This window comes from Nelusetta ayraudi, unplaced genomic scaffold (assembly GCF_046127955.1).
Source record: "Nelusetta ayraudi isolate G7.1 ecotype Tasmania unplaced genomic scaffold, CSIRO-AGI_Nayr_v1 ptg000004l, whole genome shotgun sequence".
Taxonomy (NCBI): Eukaryota; Metazoa; Chordata; class Actinopteri; order Tetraodontiformes; family Monacanthidae; genus Nelusetta; species Nelusetta ayraudi.
This window is the reverse complement of record NW_027466054.1, coordinates 5,764,786-5,787,922: the sequence shown is the minus strand read 5'-3', so window position 1 is coordinate 5,787,922 and position 23,137 is coordinate 5,764,786. Positions and strand designations below refer to the sequence as shown.

General features: G+C 44.2%; 2 protein-coding genes across 5 annotated transcripts; one reads left to right on the top strand and one right to left on the bottom strand.

The window, feature by feature from the left end:
* Nucleotides 1-343: 343 nt before the first annotated feature.
* crmp1 (collapsin response mediator protein 1) lies at nt 344-11,674 on the bottom strand. Of its 3 annotated transcripts, none has more exons than XM_076030946.1 (14): nt 10,905-11,674; nt 9,196-9,284; nt 8,865-9,049; nt 8,599-8,763; nt 8,007-8,068; nt 7,852-7,932; nt 7,187-7,255; nt 6,975-7,095; nt 6,002-6,158; nt 4,631-4,772; nt 4,379-4,549; nt 2,824-3,003; nt 2,356-2,521; nt 344-2,211 (listed from the first exon to the last, which is right to left on the bottom strand). In XM_076030946.1, exons 1-14 carry the CDS (start codon nt 11,253-11,255, stop codon nt 2,120-2,122), a joined length of 2,031 nt encoding a protein of 676 aa, XP_075887061.1. In that variant the 5' UTR covers nt 11,256-11,674; the 3' UTR covers nt 344-2,119. The 3 variants fall into 3 exon arrangements, with proteins under 3 accessions (XP_075887061.1, XP_075887053.1, XP_075887070.1); XM_076030938.1 differs by having other exon boundaries at nt 9,196-9,287; nt 10,905-11,667; XM_076030955.1 differs by lacking the exon at nt 10,905-11,674 and adding an exon at nt 10,014-10,267.
* A 1,164-nt stretch (nt 11,675-12,838) lies between these two features.
* On the top strand, nt 12,839-22,213 carry wfs1a (Wolfram syndrome 1a (wolframin)). 2 transcript variants are annotated; one of them, XM_076030916.1, is made up of 12 exons: nt 12,839-12,916; nt 13,510-14,082; nt 14,946-15,025; nt 16,128-16,272; nt 16,366-16,539; nt 16,782-16,859; nt 16,946-17,082; nt 17,182-17,319; nt 17,790-18,035; nt 18,356-18,634; nt 19,497-19,660; nt 19,788-22,213. In XM_076030916.1, exons 2-12 carry the CDS (start codon nt 13,515-13,517, stop codon nt 20,956-20,958), a joined length of 3,180 nt encoding a protein of 1,059 aa, XP_075887031.1. In that variant the 5' UTR covers nt 12,839-12,916; nt 13,510-13,514; the 3' UTR covers nt 20,959-22,213. The 2 variants fall into 2 exon arrangements, with proteins under 2 accessions (XP_075887031.1, XP_075887039.1); XM_076030924.1 differs by lacking the exon at nt 17,182-17,319.
* The last annotated feature ends 924 nt before the right edge of the window (nt 22,214-23,137 follow it).

Sequence of the window (23,137 nt, the reverse complement as noted above, 5' to 3'; positions counted from 1 at the left end):
TCCTGTAAGGTTTCCTGACTGAATAATTTTTTTCAAATCAAGACTTTATTTGTCTATTTATTTATTTTTTATATTTTCATCTTGCAGGAATGTTGACGACTCAATTGTGTATTGTCAAAAGATTATTTCTTCACGTTTTGCTCTGTGTGATTTCCTCCCAGTTTCTGGGTTGCACACATCTGATTATAGGAATGGTGTGCAGGTGTTTGGCTCGCTGGTCTCCTCAGCTGCAACTTATCACATAATCATCTGTTGGCTACAATAACCCAGCCGTCGCTCGCAAACTAGCAGATTGTCCACACTGCTGTGTGTCGTGTTCAGGCAGCTTTTCTGTGTGTACGAGTTTGGTTTTTTTGGTTTTTTTGGTGATGTGTGTGGTTTTATAATTTCAGTTTGTCTGAAACCTGCCTCCAACCTAGTCATCTGGTTTGTCTCTGTCTTTGTGAGCCAAACAGTCTACGTATCAGATCAAGTTATCCAATATTGCTTGAAATGTGGCAAACCAGTCGCACATCTTTTAGTCACGTCTTGGAGTCAAATGTGTTGAAACGTTGCTGTTGGTAAACACAAGTTGAGGCCCGACATGTCTGTCTGCAAAAAAAGTGCACATCTTATACTGAAATACTGATACTCAAAAGGACGTCTTTGTTTAAACCTTCATGCTGAAAGCTCATCAATTGCAAATACAAACCACCACCTTGTTTAATCATGCTTTGAAACACCTGAGTTTAAAAGAAAAAATCCTTTCTTTTAATACGTTGAGCTTTCGCATAAAGCATCCCTATCAGTATCGGCACTAGCAATAACACCTTTGCTTTTATTTGATATCAGAATGGAAATCAGTGGCATTTGCACCTCACTGCTACTAAAGTTGACCTTCACATGTTGTTTGTTGAACTTTTATTGTGTTCCTCTTAGTAAGCACGTGCAACTTGACGTGCAATGAATTATGAGTACACACGCACTGTACCAAGAACAATGTAATGCAAAAGTATGACTCAACGACTCAGAATGACCGGAAACATCAGAATGGTGCTTTCTACCATCATGTTTGACAACAGTCAAGTCTTTATTGATCATTAGTGGTTCCATTGGAGACACCAGACAGCGGCAACAAAACAAAGCAGCATAGTAATACTAAATGTAGCAAGAAAACACCCAGGGTTGGCAAAATGAAATATAAAAGACGAGAGAGGTTAAAAAGATGCCTGGTGGCATCTTAGAGAATGAGGGTTTGAGGCGGAAGCCCTTTTGCAGCAGTGTAGTGACAACAAGGAGCTAGCCCAGTATGAGTTCAACTAATACACACACCATGCAGCCTTAACTGTGACTATTATGGAGGTACAATGATTGTATTTATACTGAAGAGAACATTGAATCATTTGCATATTTAGTATTGGACTGTGTAGAAGAAGAAGGATTGCTTTTTTTAAGTTCACAGTTAACATGAATTCATATGTTTTAAAGCTAGTTACAGTTGGCTCTACCCACAGTGAGTGTCATAATGTGCTTCAAGAATATATTCACCAATATAGGAATGTGTTTGTGTTGTTTCATACAAATGTGCTTTTGGTACATTTTGAAAGCGTTCCTCAGTTTGAAATAATACGCCACAAGTGGTGCACAATTTCATAGTTGTCCATGCAGTACATACAAACAGTGCACTGGAGACCCTGTGTAACAAACATTGCCTAGAGGCAAAAGAAATCTGGACTTCAACCAGATGGGCAAAGTGGAGCACCATGTCTAAATAGATCCACATAGCAAGATGTGGGATGTCAGGAAGAACCAGGAAAAATTCATGCTCACAGGGAAAGGAAGCAGGATTTTAACACAACACTGAGACAACGTGAATTTCTGTATGTGTGTGTGTGTGTGTGTGCGAGAGTGAGTGCGCACAGTTTCTGTGATTGTCATGACTACAAATGATGATTGAAAATCACACTCTTTAAGCGGAAGCATTAATGTGCCACCTCTCCGTGAGCTTGGATCAAGGGAAACCCTTCTGAAAAAGCAGGTTGCCAATCGAGAAAAAAAAGAACTATTCCTTCTGTCAGTCATACACGCATGCACACTGATCACTCCCATACACGTTCCACGGCACAAATCACTCTAGCGCTCAACCAAGGTTGGTGATGTTAGAGCGGCCACCAGGGGGTGCTACAATGCGGTGGCCAGACCGACGAGGGATGTTGTCATCGGCCTGCGCCCCTAGAAAAAAAAAAAGGCAGAATTGGTTAGAAACGTCACATTTTCATAAACATTCTGGATGAAAACCAGTTATTGGTACTAAATTAAAACCATTAAATGAACCAGATTTTAAAGCATAAAAAATATCGTAATTATTGCTGGTACCTGAGAAGCTGAAGTTGGACTGGTGCAGGTTGCGTATTGGTGGTGGCAGAGTGGAGGTTGGCGAGGTTCTGGCGGATGGAGCAGGAGTGATGTATTTGGGGGTGGGCACCATGTCACACACCGGACCGTCATACATCCCGCGAGTAACGCCTTGTTTGGCATTAACCTGGACAGAAAACACACCCAGACACAAAGTCACAGAGACGTACTTCAGCATACAGTATATCATTACTTTACAATATGGATAGCGACACCTATATATGTGGACTCCAACATTTATGCATATTGTGTTTTTGTGTGTACATATACATATATATATGTGTGTGTATACATATACTGTAAATATATCAGAATATGATGTCACTTAACCATACATGAATTAATATAAACAAAGTTAATGAAAACATTATATCCAACACAAACATTTTTATTGTAACTACGAACTTCTGAATCCTCCATGCACTGTACCTGGTTTCTGAATTTGACACGCTGGTACGCATAGTCCGGAAACTGCTTGCGTGGAATAAATCGACCGGTTCCCTGCTGAGCCTGCAGCTTGCCTTCCTCGTACACCACGCGCCCTTGACTCATCACCAGAGCAGGGCTGCCTCGGCACTCCAGACCCTCAAAGATGTTGTATTCGCAAGCCTATGTGCAGGGGGTGGGGGAGTGCAGGACAAAGAAGGTGATAATGGAAATTACATGAACAAGAGAGATCTCTTTGATTTTCCACAAGCCTTTCAAACACTGGCACCGTACAGTGTCTCAGCCCACTCCGCCATTTCAGCTGGCATTGTATCAGAGGGCTTAATGCCGTTGAAGGGATGGGGGATGAATAAGTGAGAAGCTTGGGGCGACAGTGTGAATACAGGGGGATGGGTTAGAGGCAGCAGCACGAATGGGTGAGGGGTGATGGGAGATTATAACCTAAAGCTGGCACCAGTCTGGATTAGAGTCTGTGAGAGTGGCAGAGAGCAAAGTGAATACATTATCCACAGTCTTGGATTTGTCCTGTACTGTGTCACAAGGATCAAAGCACATTTTACCTCCAAGGACATGCAGCTGAAATAAAATGTTTCATTGTGTCCTCAAGTCTTTGTGCAAATACAAGGACTTTACGATGAGAAATTTTCCAAAATATTTTGGATTACCGAGTCTTGAAGAACCAACATTATTAGACTTTGTCAGGGCCTTTACAAATAATTCAGCCAGATTTGATGATGCTACCCCAAATAGTAGGACTGCAGGGGATTTTGTCTCTTGGGAGCTGAAGGATTTAATACCCCCAAGTAAGGGGACTAATATGGTATAATTATGCCAGACCTCCACAGCAACAACAAAAAATCTACCATCTGCAGTAGGGTAGATTGTTCTTAAATTTAAACATAAAAAAGAAAGTGTAATGGACACCATCTGCCTACCCAGTCACCCATTACAGATACTTTAATTATAAAAACATTCAAGTTATTAACTCAATTCTACAAACTATCCCCTATCCAGTCCTCGGAAGTAAAATTCATCTTCTTTTAAAAAAAAGAATTAACAGTGTTTCACAAAGATTAAACAATGAATGGTGAAACACACAAAAAGTAAATAAAGATAATGTGTAATGCATAAAAACACTGATTTCAGTTCAGTCCAGTTCAGTGTCTGCCCTGTGGGTGGAAGATTGCAGTTCGATCCCTGCCCAGGTCATAAAAAGACAATAAAAATGGGACCCGCTGCTTCCCTGATTGGTACTCAGCACCAAGGTTTGGACTTGAAGGAGTCAGATGTGAAGAACACATTTCACGTGTTTTGTTCAGGGACAATTAACGGTATATAAACCTTTGACGTTAGATTCACACATATAAAGACAATGGTTTAACGAGAAGCTTGTTGCATTAAAAAGGGAATTCAAGGAAGGGAAATGAAAGGAAAGAAATCTGCTTCCTGCTCCTTTGGTCTGATCACCCGAGGCTGCAGATTAGAATTTGATATATTAAATATTAGATTAGGGTTCTATCTGTGTTGTATCTCTTACCGACTGCTGAATTTTGGCACTGATGGTTTTGACACTGTCTGGGTCCCAGATGACAATGTCAGCATCAGAACCCACGGCAATCCGACCTTTACGTGGGTACAGGTTGAAGATTTTAGCGGCGTTGGTGGACGTGACCGCCACAAACTGGTTTTCATCCATCTTGCCCATGGCCTGACATTCAGAGAGATCGATGTTTAGAATGACATCACACAGCCACACAGACAACATGTACACAGACTATTGCCTACGCACCACAGCTTTGTCCCACACAAAACCCATTCTCTCTTCAATCCCATTGGTTCCCTCTGGGATCAGAGTGAAGTCGTCTTTCCCGATTGCTTTCTGGGAGGTGCTGTGCGTGCAGTGAGCGCTGCCCACCGCCTGAAGGTCCCCACTGTATCGGGAAAAAAAACTAATTATGAGCACAGCATGGACTAACTGTACAAGTTCCAGAATTGTCCCTGCAGCTTTGTTGAAATTCCCTCAAGCGTTAAATACAGGTGGCTCAGTGTTTGCAGTCAGTTTAAGTGCATCTGCCGGGGTCGACGTTCAAACTTGAAAAAAATGCAAAGCAGCTATTTCATCCACAGGCCACCAGGTGTCTTCACTGAGCATGTGAGTTAAACTGCAAGTCATGCAGTCACCTGGAGCTCAAAACCCAGCCTGCCATCTGAACCAGAGAGAATGGTGCAACGCAGCTGCAGTACCAGCCCCTCAGGCCTGACTAGATGCCATAACAGCGTAACTTATCAAACTGCAGTCAGCTAACAAGCGAGAATTACACATTAGATTGTTATGGCATGGAGCCGAGGCCTTTCTGTTCATTCGTTGATTACAGTCATTTGTTTGCGATAGTAATTTCACCACGGAAACAACGGTGACGTGATTACTTGCCCTCTGCTGACTAAAAATACACCCTGTCACCTCTGCAGGAGCTCAAACACCTCTGCAGTGAAGCAGCGTCACCGGAGTGACAGCACGGACCCCACCCAGGGAAGTTGCACTCTCTGGGCGGAGGAGCAGTGACGAGGAGGAAGGCAGTGGTAGCCAAGGCAACAGATGATGAAGGATTCTAGCTCCTGCGCTATTTATGGAATCAAGGACAGCCAAAAGTGTAAGGCAGCGTACTCTCTGCATTGTCTGTGTATGAGGGTGCGTGACTGAGGTGAGCCCAGTGAAGGCCTCTTAATCTCTTTCCATAGCACGGAAATGACATTTTTAATCTAGGCCTATTTTGCAGTAAAACAGTAGAACATGTTTGAAAGGGATTTTCCTTTCCTGCCTCCATCACTCACCCTCTTTGACGGTTAGTCCTTAAATACTTGTTTGGTATTCATATCACCATTATAACGCACAATGTCAGAGCAGCCTCTGCAGGAGAAAAACAGATGGGGAGTCGCAGTTTCATAACTGAGTCTCCTTTGGTGTCATCCCGCTGATTTACATTCAACTTTCTGCAGAGGCTGATGCTAAATGAGGCACATACTCCATATTAATTAGTAAGGTTCTTACAAGCTGCATTGCTCAGAAAATCTGCTGCGGGCTGCATACTTTATCTTATCCGTTGTTTCCTCCAAAACATTTGCATTTAAACGAGGCTGAAGTCATTCACTCAAGTCGTACCAAGAAAGGAGTGTGTTCAGGTGGTCTGGGGTTGAGGGGTCAGGACTCAGCGGTGGGGAGGTGACATAAGCAGCTGCTTTGGCCCAGTTCTTGTTCCAATAGTGAGAGCCGTCAGTGGCCAGACAGGCTGTGATTGGCTCCCCAAAAACCACAGAACCTGGATGGGACGACAGTGAGACCGTGAGGAGAAGAAAATAAGTAAAATGGAACAAACATATGCAAGGAGTTACAGAGTGGATAGACGAGGCATAAAAGGTTTTCGATTCTAAAATATCCCAACTTCAAATCGTCTGCAGTGTCAGTAGCATTCCATATGTTATGGTCTGACTTTTGTTTGAATGTTTTGTGTGATTATGGTGAATTTTGTGTTTTGATTGTCTTTTCTCTTTTGACCACCTGCAGTGCTGGAGTGTGTCGGGGGCGGGGCTGACCTACTTCCCTTAAAGGGCAGTGAGGCACACCTGGATACAATACACTGATCACCCTCCTCATATAAACCAGCCTCAGACTTCACTCAAGTGCCAGATTATTCCATCCTGTGCGTCAGAGCTGTTGCACGAGACCTTTTGGTGGTTTTTCCTCCCATATGAACATTTTTGCTGCTTTTTCCAGTTTCAGTTTCCTTTTCTATTGCCATCTCGGTGTCGCAACTCCACAAGCAAATCAGTTGCTTTTTAGTTGTTACAACGCCATGAACAATTAAAAAAATTAAATGAATGACACTGGATTATACTTAATATTAGCATTGAAAATACCGCAGATTCTGTATTGTCAGAACTAAATGACATTTTTTCTTTGAAAGTCGAGCAAGAAAAAGGCGCTCAACTGTTGTCCTGTCTTTATTTTATAAACCTCCCCTTTCCCACACATGAACTTTTCAAGAGTTGGAAATGTGAAATGAATCCTTAGGAAATACTCAATCTGGCATGTCAATTTAGTGAAGGATGTGAGGTGAAACAAACAAGACGCTGACCTTTCCTACGGGCCTGCGTGATGGTGTCAGCCGCGCTCTTGCTCATCACCTTGGTAATGTAGACAGGACAGTTCACACGGTTACCAAGAGTGATGGCACGGAACACGGCCTCGGCCTCCAGCTGTGGAAAAAGGAATTAAGAAAACCCTTAAAACTCAGGGACAAATGAATAGATCACAAATGCATAACGCAGAGGCCATAAATGATGTTACTTCTTCAGGGCGACTCAGAGGATGGCCTTCGGGTCCAGTTATTCCCATTTCCAGAATTTTCCTTTGTTCCTGAAAGCCACAAGAAATAGTTGATATCATATCCACTACAATAAGTGTCGAAACAACATACAGCTCTTGTCATATCATATTTTCTCCACTGGGTTCAAGTTTCAGTGTTTTTGCTCCGGTCGCATTGCAAGTAAATGACAATTCCGTCTTTGGCCTGTCATGCTAACACAAAAAAGGACATGTGCAGTCTAATGTCATATTCTAATGAATGATAATACATTGGAATGGTGCCTCTGAAGCTTTTTCTGTTCCCAATCAGTCATTGTTAGGTTAAGAAGTGGACCATTATCATTCATCAGCAGCACCTTTATTCATCATTTGCCTCATTAACCTCAAATATGTCAGCGTTCACCTTTATTGTTTGCTTAACAATGACTATTAATACTTTTTGGCACAACTCTCTTCATTCTCAGCACCTTCTCCATCATCATCTTATGTTCACTGTTCATGTTTCTCTGTTCAAACATTAAAAATGAACAAGTATCTGACCAACGAGCAGGCAGAAAGCCATAATAAATACACAAATTGTGATGGTGTTCCAAAGTGCCACATAGAAAACATAAAGATGGGAGAGGCGGGCACCACAGAACATTTACCTGAGCAATCAGGTCTCCGTTTTCAGCGTGAACTAGCACCACGGCACCAAGCTGTTTCAGGAAGGAGAAAGCCTCATAGAGCTGGAGGAAGAGGGCGGGGGGTCACGTTAAAGTATTTTGACAGAGGAAATCACACACATGTTGTGAAAACATACCTCAGAGTCCGACATCTGATACACGTCCTTATAGGCCATGTACACTTGGAAAGAGTTGACGCCTGAACCAGCGGAAATAATAAACGTTGCCATTATGAGGTGGTAGAGCCATTAGCTGACATTACAATGACAAATCAAAGATAAGTAAATCAAAGATAAGTGGCGCAATACATAAACTGATGTGGAAACCTTTCTGTGGAGAATGTTAATGCCACCCGAGCCAAGAATTACAAGAGTAACTTCTAAAAACAATTGGTCAAGCCGACAGCTGCCTTGGCTCGGCCACAGGACTGTGCTGTGTTCTTCCCAAAAGAAAAGTGATTTTTTACTTAAAACAGATTACAAGTAATATTCACACCCTACCGCCACGAGAGCACCACACTGAGAGTAACCAATTTCCTCTGAGGCTCCACTGTAAGAGGATTCAACACTGGGCCAAATTGTTTCTAAGTCTGTCCCTACTGCTCCTGTGAAATGGGTCCAAATTAGGGATGAACGTGGCACTGAAACAAGAACACCAGCAACGACCACGACTCTGAAATATGACGGGAGGGCAGCGAAAAAGACTTAAGAAAGAAAGAAAAAGCCGTACCTTTCTCATGCACCAGCACCTCAAGCTCATCCTTCACGTTCTCATTCCACTGGGGGATGTCTACGTGCAGGGAGTAGTCGCAGCACGCTTTCTTGTCCGCCGCCTCCTGCCAGCACTCAAACGCTTCAAGCAGGCTGTCCCCAGGCTCAGGGGTCACGTGGTCGACTGAACGAACAAAGGATGGGGTTCAGAAGGACAAAAAGGTTACGGTGGAGAGAGTGCACGCGCTAATCCGAGTTACACTGCAATGTGGTGTCCGCACTCACTGATCATGGTGGTGCCCCCAGCGAGAGCTGCCTTGGTGCCCTGCAGGAAATCATCCACAGGCCTCGTGCCCAGGTAGGGCTTCATCAGGCAGGTGTTGACATCAATCCCACCAGGTATCACCATGCGACCGTTGGCCTCAATCACCTGGACATCCCCAGGCACGGCCAAGTTCTCCCCAACTTGCCTGTAAAGGATGAAAGACAAAGAAAATGAGTGTTCCGAAGGAGGCAGACGTGGACATATGTCATGAACGGGGATAAAATCATAAAAACGCGCCACAACAAAGTGTCTGAAATATTTCCTATGTTGTTTTGCCTCTTATCTACGCACTTGATGACTCCATCCTCGATGTAGACGTCGGCGTGGACAGACTGGTCATCGTTGACTACCCGCCCCCCTTTGATCAACAGCTTGTCACTCTGCTGGAGGAATACAGAGAGAGAAAGGGGAAATCAATCCTGACATTTTGATAGATTGTACAAGCAGTTACGTAATCTTTGCCATTAAACAAATATCAGGACTTTGTGCAGTGGTTGGAGTGTATGTGCAGGCATATCGACTCATATGAGAAACTCGTACTAAATGCTAAAATCAAACGTGGCCATTGACAAGCGTGGCTTTAAGCAGACATGCTCTCCTCGCACTACAATGATTCCACACCCTCTAGCACCGAGGATGCTGCCTGGCAACAGCACCAGGAAGATATTTTGTCTCCATGGAAACCACTGATCACCCTAGTTCAGCTGACATCTCTGCTGGATCCTTACAGCCATTTCTGTTCCTAATGGAAATACTTATTGGCCCCGTGTGATTGATAGCAGATCTAAAACATTTACCCAAGGAGCCTTCATTTGGTTTCATGACAGCTTTTGTGACAGCATGTTTGATGTTCAACAGCTGATTCAGCATCAAGCGACTTAATCCGCATTATACAACACTGGGAAATCTGAATATAAAAAACAAACAAAAAAACATGACACAGAGATTTGAAGGGACCTCACCGATGTGGAGCAGCGGGAGAAACACAGGGCCCTTCTGCTCTTTGCTGCCTCACTAAGAGTTTAATCCCCTCTCTGTTGGCATTGGCAGGAGGGATTTATCCACGGGTGCAAACGCTCTGCAGACCAGGCCAGGCCGAGGTTCCTTACCGTGAGGTGAGGGATGCTGTTCTTTCCTTGGTAACCGTTCCCTGACATGCTCCCACCGTGCCTCTGCCTGCGGGCAGCCCACACTCTCGGAATGACTCCGGTGCCCTGCGCCTCTTGGTCTCCGCCAACAGCAACGGCTCGTTTCCGCGTTACGGCGGAAGAGCGGCGAATCCGCCGCCGTACGGCAGCGTCACGATACGCACGGTCCCCGTGCGTGCGCGAGTGCGAAGCCGTGCGTCTCTCTCAGGTGACAGCGCCGGTCATGGACACGGCTTCAGTGGTGGAATACATTATTTATCAATTTGGATTCAGTGGTCGGAGAAAGGTTATATTACGAAAATAGGGAGATTAAACGTCGCTCGTCTCTTGTAGGTTTGACCGTCCACCATGTTACAATGTGTTCTCGCGACTCCTTTGTGCGAGCGCTTCATCGCGCCGAGCTTCGCGCACACCCCCCTGGAAACACTCGTTCACGTGAGAGCAGGTCAAGAACAGGTGCCCATCATCATACAGACAGCTAATAGTGATTTTTTTTTCTTGTTATATTTTGAAACTGCGCAGATTTTGCCCAACATATATAACGAATCTGCAATGCAGCATTGAATTTAATAATGTATGCAGCTGATGTAGCTGAACAATATCTCTGAGATCATGGAGTGTGTAGTGCTTTTATTAGTTGGCATTCGCTTTTTTTTTAAAAAAAGTGGATTTCTTTGGTTCTAACTATTAAAACAAGCGCCCTTTGTTCCTCGTCTGGGGCCCATGCACATCAGTGGCTGAACCCATTGTTACTTCTGTGTGAGTGCAAGTAGCCTGATTTACATGACGAATAAAGCAAGGACCAACTGAAAGCCAAATCAAGCGTCAGCCTGCTTCTAGCATCAGTCTCACCTTCCCATCACAGCTGTCGTTTCCGGATGAATGTTCGATTTGCACACCGGGGCGGGTGTCTCCTCTGTCGCCGGGCGAAATGCTCGGCGATCCCTCTCGAGCCTCGCCGGGGGTCTTCCCGACGGGCTCACCTGTATCCAGGAGCCTCTCCCGGCTCCCGCTCCTCGGGGTGCGGCTACCCTTTCTGCCCACGGCGTAGTTGTCAAAGTCTATGGTCTTGCTTTCGAACGCCCCCTCGACGGAGCTGAACATGCCGTAGCTCTTCCTCTGGTTCCGCCCGGTGTTGATCGGTCCGGCAAGATAGACCGGTAGCTCATCCTCCCGGTTCCACTGCCTCCTGCAGTCAGACATGGTGGCTTTTCGCACTCGGATGGGCGAGAAATGGGCGCGATGGAGAGAGAAGCCGGGCTCGTTTGACGTCTAAAACCGGGTCACGGAGAACCCCGCCTCTGATGCTGCGAGCTTGTGGCGCGCTGTGACAAGATGCTTTCTGCGGGCTACCTACCTTGCTGCACGTACAATCATGCGCGCGCGCACGCAAACGCGTCAATTGATGCAGTGCTCTACTTTCTGTAAGTGTGCCAGTTAGTCCCAGTTAGTGATCAGACAGACGCTTCAAGTGCAAGGGAGAAAGGGGGAGGAGCGCACAACCCCCAACAAAAACAAAGATGCCCCTCTCGTTCCCCTGAATGTGGGGGGTTTGCGCATGTCACACCATCGGCGGATTAGAGCAGAATGTGTCATCTTTTAACCCACATCTGGAGGGCTAGACAGATGTAGGAGTTGGCTGCATGACCATGGGAGGCGGAGTCCAGTAGTAAAACGGTATAGCCCACAGAGCCAAGAGGAACTCGACCCCATTCCAAAATCTAGTGCAATTGCAGGTAAGACTCCAGGCTTGCGGCAGGGAAGCTCTCCACTCAAGTCAATGATCTGTGCACTCATTGGATGCTGCTGACGTGAGCACGACGGACAGCAACAGACTTTCCTCCCGAAGGGACGTTGAGAAAAAGGCTGAGCGAAGCGGCCAGAGTTCAGTACCGGCTCAGGTGGACAGCTCCCAGAGGAACAATGATCCCCTCGAGCACAGCGGCAACAGTACAAAACAACAGGATCTATCAGTATATTACAAATTGATATGGATCAAATGCTAAATATATTATAACACACTCAGAATCACCAGGGGAGAAGATGCAGGCTTTGTTTGCCACGAGTTTTAAGAGGCTGATTTTCATTTAATCCAAACTATATTTAAAGACGTAGCATTCACATATGTCGTGACGATACACAATTAAAAACTTCAGTCTGGACAGTTATGAGAGTCGTAGGCTTCGGATCGAATTCAGATCTGCAAAGGAATTCACTTGGCTAGCCGTTTTCATACGTCTCAGTCTCCAGTCAGGCTGGTGCCATATGGAACGGAGTCACACTCGATTAAGAATACGCCTCTATACCATTTGACCTGGAACCCAGTAATCTACTTAGCCGACATGGTGGGACCATTCACTTTAACTAACAATGCGCTTAGTACGCAAAAACATTTGAGGTCTACATATTTTTCGGATTGAAACCTCGTTGAAATGAGAACTTTTGGCACCGACATCACGAAAAGAGCTGTTGTAATAATAATAATAATAATAATAATAATAATAATAATAATAATAATAATAATAATAATTCCTATTGCCGTTCTTGTCTTCCGTGATATCGCCTGGGGCCATTCTGATTTTGAAATGAAATTTAAACACAGAAATATGTTTGGACTGGGGAGGCCAATCAGATTTCTCATCCTTTTGAAGAGCATTGAAATTGCCCAATTACAACAGAGTCTATTTCAAGGGGGCTGGCCATAAAGTGGTGGTGCTCATTTTGACAGACAGGCGAGAGTTTAAAAACAGTCAGCGTGCGTCTTTGGTTTCAGCGGGACGTGCGGGTGCATGCACCGCCTTTAAAGTGTAAAAAAAATAAATAAATAAATTGTTTTCAGTCTGAATGAACTATCACAAGGCCAGGTAAGGTTTCGTGTTTTAGTGGCGTTTTAGAATTTATGTTGTTATCTTCACGAAGTGCTCCGTGTACGTATTTCCCTTGACATGCATTGCCCACTTGCTTGGTTAGCTCCATACTGTTCAGTGTAAGGCGACGACGCACAATAATGTAGTCACCGCTTGAAAAGGGATTGTGTATGCATGTGCTTTCTGGTTAATGATATCTTTATTTAAAACCTGGCGTTACAAAATAAAAGCAACGTTAACATAATGCGACTGCTTACGCAGGTTTCCCCACACTCATTAACCAAATAAGTATGTGTGCAACAGTGCAGTGCGGTGTTAATTTTCTAAGTACTTGGGACACTGAAAATTGTATCTACAATTAAGACTATCATTTCACTTGAATACAATATAATTCTACTTCCAGTTGACATTTCGTTATTTGCTATGTTCTTGCAACTGAAAGCTGATTTTCTTTTTTTTTATTATTATTAATTAATTAATTAATTTTTTTATTTTTTTATTTTTTTTTTTTTATTTTGCTCTGGTGTTTCTCTGTTGTTGTTCAGAAGTGTGTATGGCCAAAATATAACACACTTGTACAATTTTTACAGGCATCATGGAAAAGGATCTGCTCTTAACCCCAACCTCCGTCAGTAACCAGGGGTCATGCCCTGGCCTGGATAGGACTTCTCATCCCTCTTCTTCACAGAATCTCACTTTCCTCAACTCTAATGACACCTCTGCTGCCCCCACAAAAAAGGAAACCTCCGTCGAACCCACACAGTTGCACCAGTCCTCTCATCCATCCACTCAGGCTGCCACCAAATCAAAGGATTCTACCCATCTGGTAGACACAAAGTCTCTTGCCAAACCTCCGTCTGAGACTGTCTCACTGAACTCATCCTCTTCAGAGTCACGTGGAAAAACAGTTGTTTCCTCACCTAAATGCTCCGCGAACATCCCCAAGACGCCAACGTTTTCCAGACTCTCACAATCTGCCTCTGCACCTGCCGGCTTGGACGGTATAGCTCCAACAGATCCCCCTTCCTCCTCAAACACCGGCATGAATTCTGCAACTTCATCATCCCCACCAATAAAACGCACCTTCGCTTCTGTGGCCAAGACTGTGATATTGCAGGAAAGACTGAGGAAAGCAGAGGTGGATGCAGAGGATGAAGAGGAAGGTGAGACCCCCATTGAGTTGAGAATGAAACTGAATGGCGCTGTATTACCAAAACTGTTCATCAGACATGTCCTTTTTTTTTTTTTTTTGTAGCATACAGGTGTGTCCGCAAAAATCTCTCTTAACTTGACCTTTTCCAAATCTGAATGAGCTGCCCAACAGGTTTTTTTTTTTGTTATTTAGTTTGAGATGCTGTTAAGCAAGACACAAAAGCCCATACAGTTTTTGCACTGTACTGAACTAATCACTCCTTTGTATTCCCCCAGAACTGATCCACATGCACAACTTTTCCATATACATGAGAAACATTAGAATTCTTGCAGAACTGAGGCACGTGTTCAACATTGGTACTTTCTACACATATATAAGCCACTGCTAAATACCAGCTACAACCAGTGATATTTGTAGCTATTGTCAACTTCAAAGACCCTGGAAGAAAGGGGTTTTTACTTTAGAGACACTGGCCAAACTGAATTGTTGCTGTAAAATTAGCCATACTGGCTTAAATAGCACTTGGAAGGCAGCAACTCTATGCATTCACCAAGCATCCAGATGACACATGAGCTGGGCACAGTGTTGACGGAGGTTTTCGTTAAAGAGGATAGACATGGGCGAACACGCAGACTCTCAGTTTTACAACACTTCTGACTTCTCTGTACTCTCGCATTACAAGATATGTTGAGGGGGATTTGTTCATCGCTGGCTGTGAACAGTGTGAAATCTGCGCAGCCATACGGTTCCCTCAGTAAAGATTCTCAGCGAACTTGTTCCGGATCTATGTGTGCAATCCGCAAAGCTCAGAGAGTAGCTTGTGCTGGTTTGAGGCAGATATGTTTACAATGATGGCCTCACTGTGTCCTTTAGATGAAGAACCAGAGGAAGAGCTGACAGTGGAGCAGTTAATAGAGCGAGCCGAAGGTGGCGATGCCAGAGCTCAGACCCGAGTAAGTAAAACACACTCAGACAGACTTGCACTTGGCATTGTTGTCAGCCGTTGCCGTTTGACTCAGTCTGGTTGGGGACATGTGTCTATTTTTGGCTGGCTGGAAGATGATCCCATACTTTCAATACGATACACCAAAATATTCTCACCCACACAAATCATTCTAAACGCCTTTGCAACGTATTGCAGCACTGGCAATGATTCAAAAATATTTTATCACGTAATCTAAGGCAATATTTGAAGTCTTCTCATTTCTTCTCAAGCCATGAATTAAAAAAGGAGATGACGCGTGAAATGAACTTTCACGAGTTGCATGTCATGGCTCTGAACATGCAAAACCCCAAAATAACCACACGGGTTGAGTGTTGAAGCACATGTGCAAAGTCTCATCTTCAAGACGATTTCCACATAAAAACTATCGTTTCTTTCCTTTAATTTGGCGGAGTTGCTGCAGTCAGCTCCCCCAAGTGAACTTTTGTTGCCCAAAATCAACCAACGCGTCTGTTGTTTTCTGCAAGAGCAGAGAGTTAAGATTAGAAAACAGTTATTTGATATGCTACTGGGGTCTCTGCCTCACTGGTAATTGGCCATAATGGAGACGGTCATGGTCACAGGGACATGGAATTATGGCGTGCGTCGTTCTGTGTCTTCAGTTGGTGGAATTAACTGCGCTCTGTACTGTTATTACAGACAATTTTATAGTTTATAGTGTCTGTTTTCATGCTTTGTGAGAAGATAATGTCAAATCTCCAGTCTAATTTTAAATGCATTATGTATTTCTTTAAGCGTTGATTTATCAAAGGGATTTAAATTGACATCCTGAAATTTAGCTTAAAATAAAATCAGATGATGATCTGCTATAAATTATCTGCTGAATAATGGGTAAGATTCAACTTTAGTTTGCCCACTTTTGTGGTTATGTGCTTTCTTTATTTGGGAGATGAAATAGTGCATATTCAAATTCTTAATCAATGAAATGATTTTGATAGATTTTCTATTTTCCAGCAACTACTTCTTATCTAATTGTGTTATGTTGTATTGTATTTTTAAAATGTATGGCTGATTGTGTGTAATAATTGAATTTTTTCTGTTTTCTGTTTCAGCTGAGTCAACATTACTTGATTCTTGCTGAAGAAAAGGACACAGAACAAAATAATCATCTTGCTGTTAGCTGGCTGGTAAAAGCTGCTAAACAGGGGAGAAAAGGCGCCGCAAGATTACTGCAACGCTGCTGGATCCAGAAAAAAGGTTCACATCAGATTGCCATGTTATGGCAATACTTGTGCTTTTTTGTGGTTCTAGATCAAATAATCGTGCTATCATTTGCAATTCTTGACAAAGGGATCACTTCAGAGAATGAGGCAGACGTGCGGAAGCTGTCGACAGAGAGCAAGTTTGAGCTGGCGGTGCGAAAAGCGGCCACGATGATGTACTGGAAACTCAATCCGGAGAGGAAGAAGAAGGTGGCCGTGGCTGAGATGCTGGGAAATGTCAGCCAGGTCAACACAGCGCAGGGTAGGCGTCACACACTCACTTTAACATGCACCAAGTAATGACAGTGCTGAAAACCGAAGAAATTGAGTTTTTCTCTTTAAAAACAAAAACATATTCTGTAGAGACCGCCCACAAGGTAGCTGCAAGCGCTATGTCTATCTTAACATGTGCAGCTGCCGTGGTGAAGACTATCACATTACAATGTAGGGCTCTGGGGACGTTTGTACCTCACTCACAATGCTGTGGCCGTTTCTCACCAACAGGTGGCACTACAAGCAGAATTCTGATTCCCACTGCAGGCCAGGCCCAGAGAGTCCTGGAGAGCCTGGTCAGCAAAGAGTGTATGTAACGTGTACAAACAGTGATAGAATGAAGAGGATGTAAGGTTTTATTTCTTCTGAATAACTGACTGCTTGTTGTACTTTAGCCACACAGATGGTCGATGCGGATGACTTTGTTGAAATGACTAAAAATTATGCGCAAGGGATCGTCCCCTCCACACCTCAGGACGACTGCAGCCAGGGCGAAAATGGAACCGCAAACGGCAATGGCAGTGTTAGGGAGGTAAAACCAAAAAAAACAAAGAGACAAAAACACAAGGACGCACCTTTTCTCTCACTTTTTTCGAGAAATGTCTGAATCTGGTGTGTGTTTTCTGGGCAGCACAAGGTGGAGCTGGTCTCATCGGGAAACAAAAAGGCTTCCAGAAGTTCTTGGGGTTTTGGCAGAAGTGCAATGTTGCTGGACTCTAAGCAAGCAGGAGCATTTAGAAAAGCCATGGACGTGAGGTCACGGTTAATGGTATAGTGATCTTTAAAGGTCCCATGTTATGCAAAAGCCACTTTACTAACGTTTTCTAACAATCTTTGACCTTCGACTTTTAGTGAACTCCCCAAAAATCTCCAAAACTCCCCGCAAAAGTCCATCCTTTCACTACATGGGCTTCCCTTCCTTTCAGAAAGTGGATGGTAAAACCCATTGTGATGTCACAAAGGGTACTAATCTCTGATAGACCCTGTCTTAGCCAGGTGTTGAATAATGAAAGGTAAAACAAAGCAATTGTTCACAGGAAGCTCGTATCGAATGTTTTTTTCACAGACCACTGCAAACTAATGAAACTAATAAGGTTGATAGTTTATTTGAGTTTTTTTCCTTGCAGTTAATTTTGCAGTGCTGCTCCAGTGGACTAATAAAGATCAGAAAATGGTTCTTAATATGGGGCCTTTCGCTCTTGTTCTGCTACTGACTTCTCTATGAACCCCTCTCCCCAGATGTTGCAGTATCCACTGCAAGCCATTGTGGAAATGAAGGAGAACCTGGTGGACTGGGCCTCGCGAGCCGGAGTCCAGTGGCTCAGCACAGTCATCCCAACGCACCACGTCAACGCACTTATTTTCTTCTTCATCATCAGCAACCTGACTGTCGACTTGTTTGCTTTTGTCATCCCTTTGCTCGTTTTCTATCTTTCCTTCATCTCCATGATCATCTGCACGCTGCGGGTCTTCCAGAGAAGCAAGGTGAGCGTAAATTGTATGGTGCTGCTGCGTATGCGTTCTAATCTGTTCTATTTACTTGAAGATTGCTCTTCTTCTGACTTCCCATGCTTATTAAACCAAAAATATTGTTCCTGAAGGGCAAATCTGACAGATGATACTTAAGACTGAAGCTTTAAAATATGAATAACATTAATATTAGACTCTCAACAATCAAGCTGTATTTGCAAGACTTAATAATGTCAGTCACAAAAACTGAGTCAGTCATGACCACTTATTTGGCTACGCGGATGTTTCAGCCTTTTGTACTTTCACTTTTTTTCTCTTTTGCTTTTTTTTTCTAGGCTTGGGAAAACTTTAGTGCACTGACGTCTCTGCTGATACGTTTCGAACCGGGCCTAGACGTGGAACAGGCAGAGACCAACTTTGGCTGGAACAATCTGGAACCCTACCTCTACTTCATCATGTCTGTCTTCTTCATCATTTTCACCTTCCCTGTGGCCGACAAGGGCTGGATCCCGTGCTCTGAGCTCTCCACTGTGGCCATCTTCTTCACCGCTGTCAGCTACAACAGCCTGAGCCCCACAGCTGCTACATATGCACGCAGGGCAATCATCATAGAGGTCAGAGGAAACGGAAACACTGGAATTGCATGCATAACTTTGTGAAGTGAAGTGACCAGTGTAGAAGAAATCCTAGATTGATTTTTAGACTCTGGCACTTTAGAGCCATTGTTATGCTTCTTTATTCTGGGTTACTGTACAAACACAGTGACTCACTGCACATAAATAGAAAGCTGTGATACATCTATATTGTACTGGACCAATCCTGGATACAGTCACAGCTCTGTTGTGTTGCTGTTTAGAAACCAGAGTCTGTGGAGAGAGTGCAGCTGCAGTCACTTTTCTTTTTGCTCTCTTCTTATTGATCAAAAGAATTATTTAAAGCAGCTATGGGCAAAATAAGTTCACCTTTATAGCATATGTTGCAGATTTACACAGCATGCACACTTAAGGCAAACAGACACTTTGTGTGCGATTGTCTCCATATGGTGGGTAACAGTGAGTGACAAATGAATACTGTTTCAGCAGACTGCTCTATCATTAGCACTGAAGGAGTTTCCCATTGGCACCTTTCTTGTGCATGTCGGTAGCAGGACGCCTGCCACAGTTCAGAATGTGGAGATTCACACACATTAGCGTGATTGCATGGATAGATTGAATGAGCAGTAGAGCTACACACACAGAGGAAGTGTGACAGGACGTGATGTCATGGCACCACAAGTCTTGTACGGAGCAAAGTCAGTTCACAGTGAAGTCTAATAGTATGAATAACATATTGTGTCTACACATTAATGTACATCTTCCTGTAGCCTGTAACCTCTGAATCTGAAGTTCACAAATATGGAGGTTTTGTTGTGACATGATCTCACCGGTTTTTGTTGTTTTCCCCCCCACCGTTATATTTTGCCTTTGTGTGCTGCAGGTGGCCTCCTCACTGTGCTGCCTGACCCAGTTCCTGCCAGAGAGCAGGACACTGCTTCGTTTCCTAGGACACACTTTTACCACTGTGCCACTAGGGGATTCTGTGGTGCTCAAGCTCAGTATTCCCTGTCTGCTTTATATTTACCTGTTTTATCTTTTCTTCAGGTAAGTGCCCCCCCCCCCCACCCCACCCCCACTCCCCAAACCACTGCACAGCTCAGCACAACAACTAAAACAAGAGCTCTTTCAAACTGTGTCTTGTTCCTTCCTCCTCTCTGTCTTCCTCCCCCAGCATGGCCCGGATGCGTGGCTTCAAGGGCACTTACTGCTGCCTGGTGCCGTATTTGGTGTGCTTCATGTGGTGCGAGTTTTCGGTGGTGCTCCTCCAGCACTCCTCCCCCGTGGGTCTGATCCGCACCTGCGTCGCCTACTTCCTCCTGCTCTTTGCCCTGCCAATCCTGGCGTTGGGCCTCGCCGCCATGCTCCTGGTCCAGGTCGTCAAGTGGTTCCTGGAGCTGGAGCTGACCAAGATGGTCGTAACCCTGGTTGTGTGCGCCATACCAGTCACCCTGCGGCTGTGGACGCGCTTCAGCATGTCTATCCTGGATGTCTTCCGCTCGCTGACCGACCGTGGCCCCGTCAAGCTAATCTTGCTCTGCATCTCCATGGTGCTGCTCTTTTTTTCCTTCTACGTGTACCACGCGGAGGGCCAGAAGGTGTACAATTCCACGCTGACGTGGAGGCAGTACAATCAGGCGTGCGGCCCGCCGGCCTGGAACACTAAAGGCGTGGCCCAGACGCAGATTTTCTGCAGTCACTTGCACGGGCACAGGGTCACGTGGTCGGGGCACTTCAGGCAAATCCGCGTGGCCGAGACCGAGAACGGAGCGCAGTCGGTCATCAACATGCTGCCGGTGTTCATGGGGGACTGGCTGCGCTGCTTGTACGGAGAGAGGTATCCCAGGTGCGAGCCGAAGAACGACACCGTCGCTGCAAACCTGACGGCCTCCGCTCCGCTTCCCCTGTTGCTTCAGCTGAGGGAGGAGGAGGAGGAGGAGGAGCTGTGTCACATGAAGGCTCTGGCCACGCACACCTGCCACGTCAAGCGTTTCGACAGCTTCCGCTTTGAGGTGACGGTGGGGAAGATCCAGGACGTGGACGGAGTGGACGACCCAGCCACGGACATCCTCCTGATGGCCAGCCACGAGTTCCGACAGGTCCTGTTGAACCTCAGTCCAGGGAACGTGGTGGAGTTCAGCACCAAGCTGGAGGGCCGTCTGGGGTCCAGAGCCCCCGCCTTCGAACTGAAGGCCATCCACTGCCTGGACTGCACCTCGTCGCTGCTGACCGGAGGGCGGCAGGTGAAGATCGAGCGGGACTGGAGGAGAACGACAATGACATCGCTGAAGTTCGCCTTCGACTTTTTCTTTTCTCCCTTCCTGTCGGCGAAGATCAGCGCCTGAGCGGTGAGACGGCGGGGATGAAGATATGAGCAATGACTTGTCTCTTCCCACGAGGCAGTGCTTTCCTTTTTTTTATGTGACCGTGTAAAATTGTGTCATTGTTTACAGTTTAATTCAGATCAACAGCTTACATTGATGTATTAGATTTTAACTCTGAGGGCTCAGGTGCGAAATGATAAATAATCAAATTGGTAAATAAAGAAATAAATCACAAATGAATATAAATTGCATTTGAGTGTCAGGTCAGTTGCTGACAGATGCTGTCCAATTATATTGAAGATATCTGTCTTTGGATATGCAATGTTATCAATGATTATTATTTATTACAGTGCTTTCAAAAGTATAATTAGAAATGCGTATGCTTGAGTCCATACATCAGAGCCTGTTCAAGTCTATGTTTACAGTTTTTTTTCTTCTTGCAGTTTTTCTTATTATTTCAATCAATCACAAGTTGTGTCTGAAATAATATAATTTTGCACCTTTTGTGGTCTTAAAACCTCCCAGTCTTATTGTGGTCAGTAGTCACAGTAGTTTCCAGTGCTGTTAACTACATGACAAAACATATAGTTGTGTTGTTTGTCATCAGAACAATTTGGGAGAAAAGTCAAGTATTGTTGTTGCAGTGCCAGTTTGGTTTAGTATGACACTCTCCAAATCAGTATGCCAATGTTGTCTTACAGTGGACATTCAGAATATTAACTTGGGTCTATGATTTTACAAACTTAACCAGTCATCCAGCTGTAACGCCTCTAATCTCGCAGTTATACCAGGTAGTAGACACACCAAGAATTAACTGAGCATGTTCATTCCATAGTCTCTCAAGGAGTTTCCTTTTGCCTTAATGTCATGACAAAGGTTATCATGTGCGTGAGTCCATTTTTTTTGCCATTTTGTATGAACTCCCTGAATTTTATCAGCCTGAAATTCAAGCTCAAATTCTTTTGGCTTATTTCATTTTTTATTTTCTTTGTTTTTTAAATCGAATAATGCTTCTGATTTCAAGAGCAAACACAAAGAAAAGAAATGATTAAATCACTATCACCAATTTAATACATATAGAATTTCCCCTACACTAGAGATCCCATGCACAGAGGAAATTACATGTTGATGACACTTGAAATTGTAAATTACCTTTCTCCTCTCACCTATTCTCAATAGTCATTAATTAATCTTTATTTTGTTGACATGAGTGCCTTCTCTGTTTCTGGATGGTTTAATAGGAGCATGCATTAACTAATAAAGTCTTCATTTCAAACATGTTTTTTGTCTTAATGAGCAAACACAGATCCACACCACACATCATTTGTCTGATTTCACATTATTTTATTAATGCACATTCCCTTCATTCACCTCATTTGACTTCTGTTATATTGTTAGATTTGTCTCTTCTTTTTTTTTTTTAAGTATGATAGATATATGCGCTAGTAGCATTTATTACTGGCAACATGCTGCTGCAGCTGTGCTCCTTTCACTCATATGTGGTGGTTATGATGCGATTGTAGACGACCTGCTCTAAACTAACAGCTCACTGTTGAGGAACTGAGCCCTGGGGCTTGTGTAATGCTTAAGGTGGGCTAACACTATGTAAACCATTTTCATGTGGGTTGACATCAATGTGGATTTGTACACATCACTGAACTGATCAGTGCAAGATGGTGTTGACATTCAAAAACACGCGTAGACTTTGAAGACATAGCTCAGGCCCACAGGCTGTAACACAAATGTCTGAAGAAGTGCGATCTTTAATTCAAAATTAGGTTTGAAGTGAGGAGAGAGCAGACCAGTGGGGCACATATACGAATAAAATTCCCGTTTTTCTGGGTTCTAAGTCTATAGTTCTTGTCAGGTTTTTGATGATCTGCAAAGATTTTTGATTTGTTCTTTGCTGCAGTTTTGTTCCGCTGCCTCCTACAGTACACATCCAGACTACTAACAATGATCCCCATCAGGGCCAAGGTCACTTGAAAGCAAAGCACTTCACTGTAAACAATCAAATCAGTCAAGCGTTTCTGACCAACACAGGCTTCCCCTTACTGCTGTACATAGAGTCCCTTCATGGATCACGCCCCAGACAAGCATGTGGTACTGTGAGGTATATGATATAATGACATTTAGAACCTGAAATACAATGGATTCACAAGATGTTATTTGTCACAATGTACAAAACTGAGCTATTGCA

What these genes read in the sequence shown, in the direction of transcription:
- wfs1a (XM_076030916.1), top strand. Translation starts at nt 13,515, where the DNA reads ATGGAAAAGGATCTGCTCTTAACCCCAACCTCCGTCAGTAACCAGGGG. An exon ending in GAGCCTGGTCAGCAAAGAGT is followed by an intron (nt 16,860 to 16,945) that starts GTATGTAACGTG and finishes GTTGTACTTTAG; the next exon opens with CCACACAGATGGTCGATGCG. An exon ending in GCAGGGCAATCATCATAGAG is followed by an intron (nt 18,635 to 19,496) that starts GTCAGAGGAAAC and finishes TGTGTGCTGCAG; the next exon opens with GTGGCCTCCTCACTGTGCTG.
- crmp1 (XM_076030938.1), bottom strand. Translation starts at nt 11,255, where the DNA reads ATGTCTGACTGCAGGAGGCAGTGGAACCGGGAGGATGAGCTACCGGTC. An exon ending in TGGGGGCACCACCATGATCA is followed by an intron (nt 8,764 to 8,864) that starts GTGAGTGCGGAC and finishes TTGTTCGTTCAG; the next exon opens with TCGACCACGTGACCCCTGAG. An exon ending in TTGTGTGGGACAAAGCTGTG is followed by an intron (nt 4,550 to 4,630) that starts GTGCGTAGGCAA and finishes TCTGAATGTCAG; the next exon opens with GCCATGGGCAAGATGGATGA.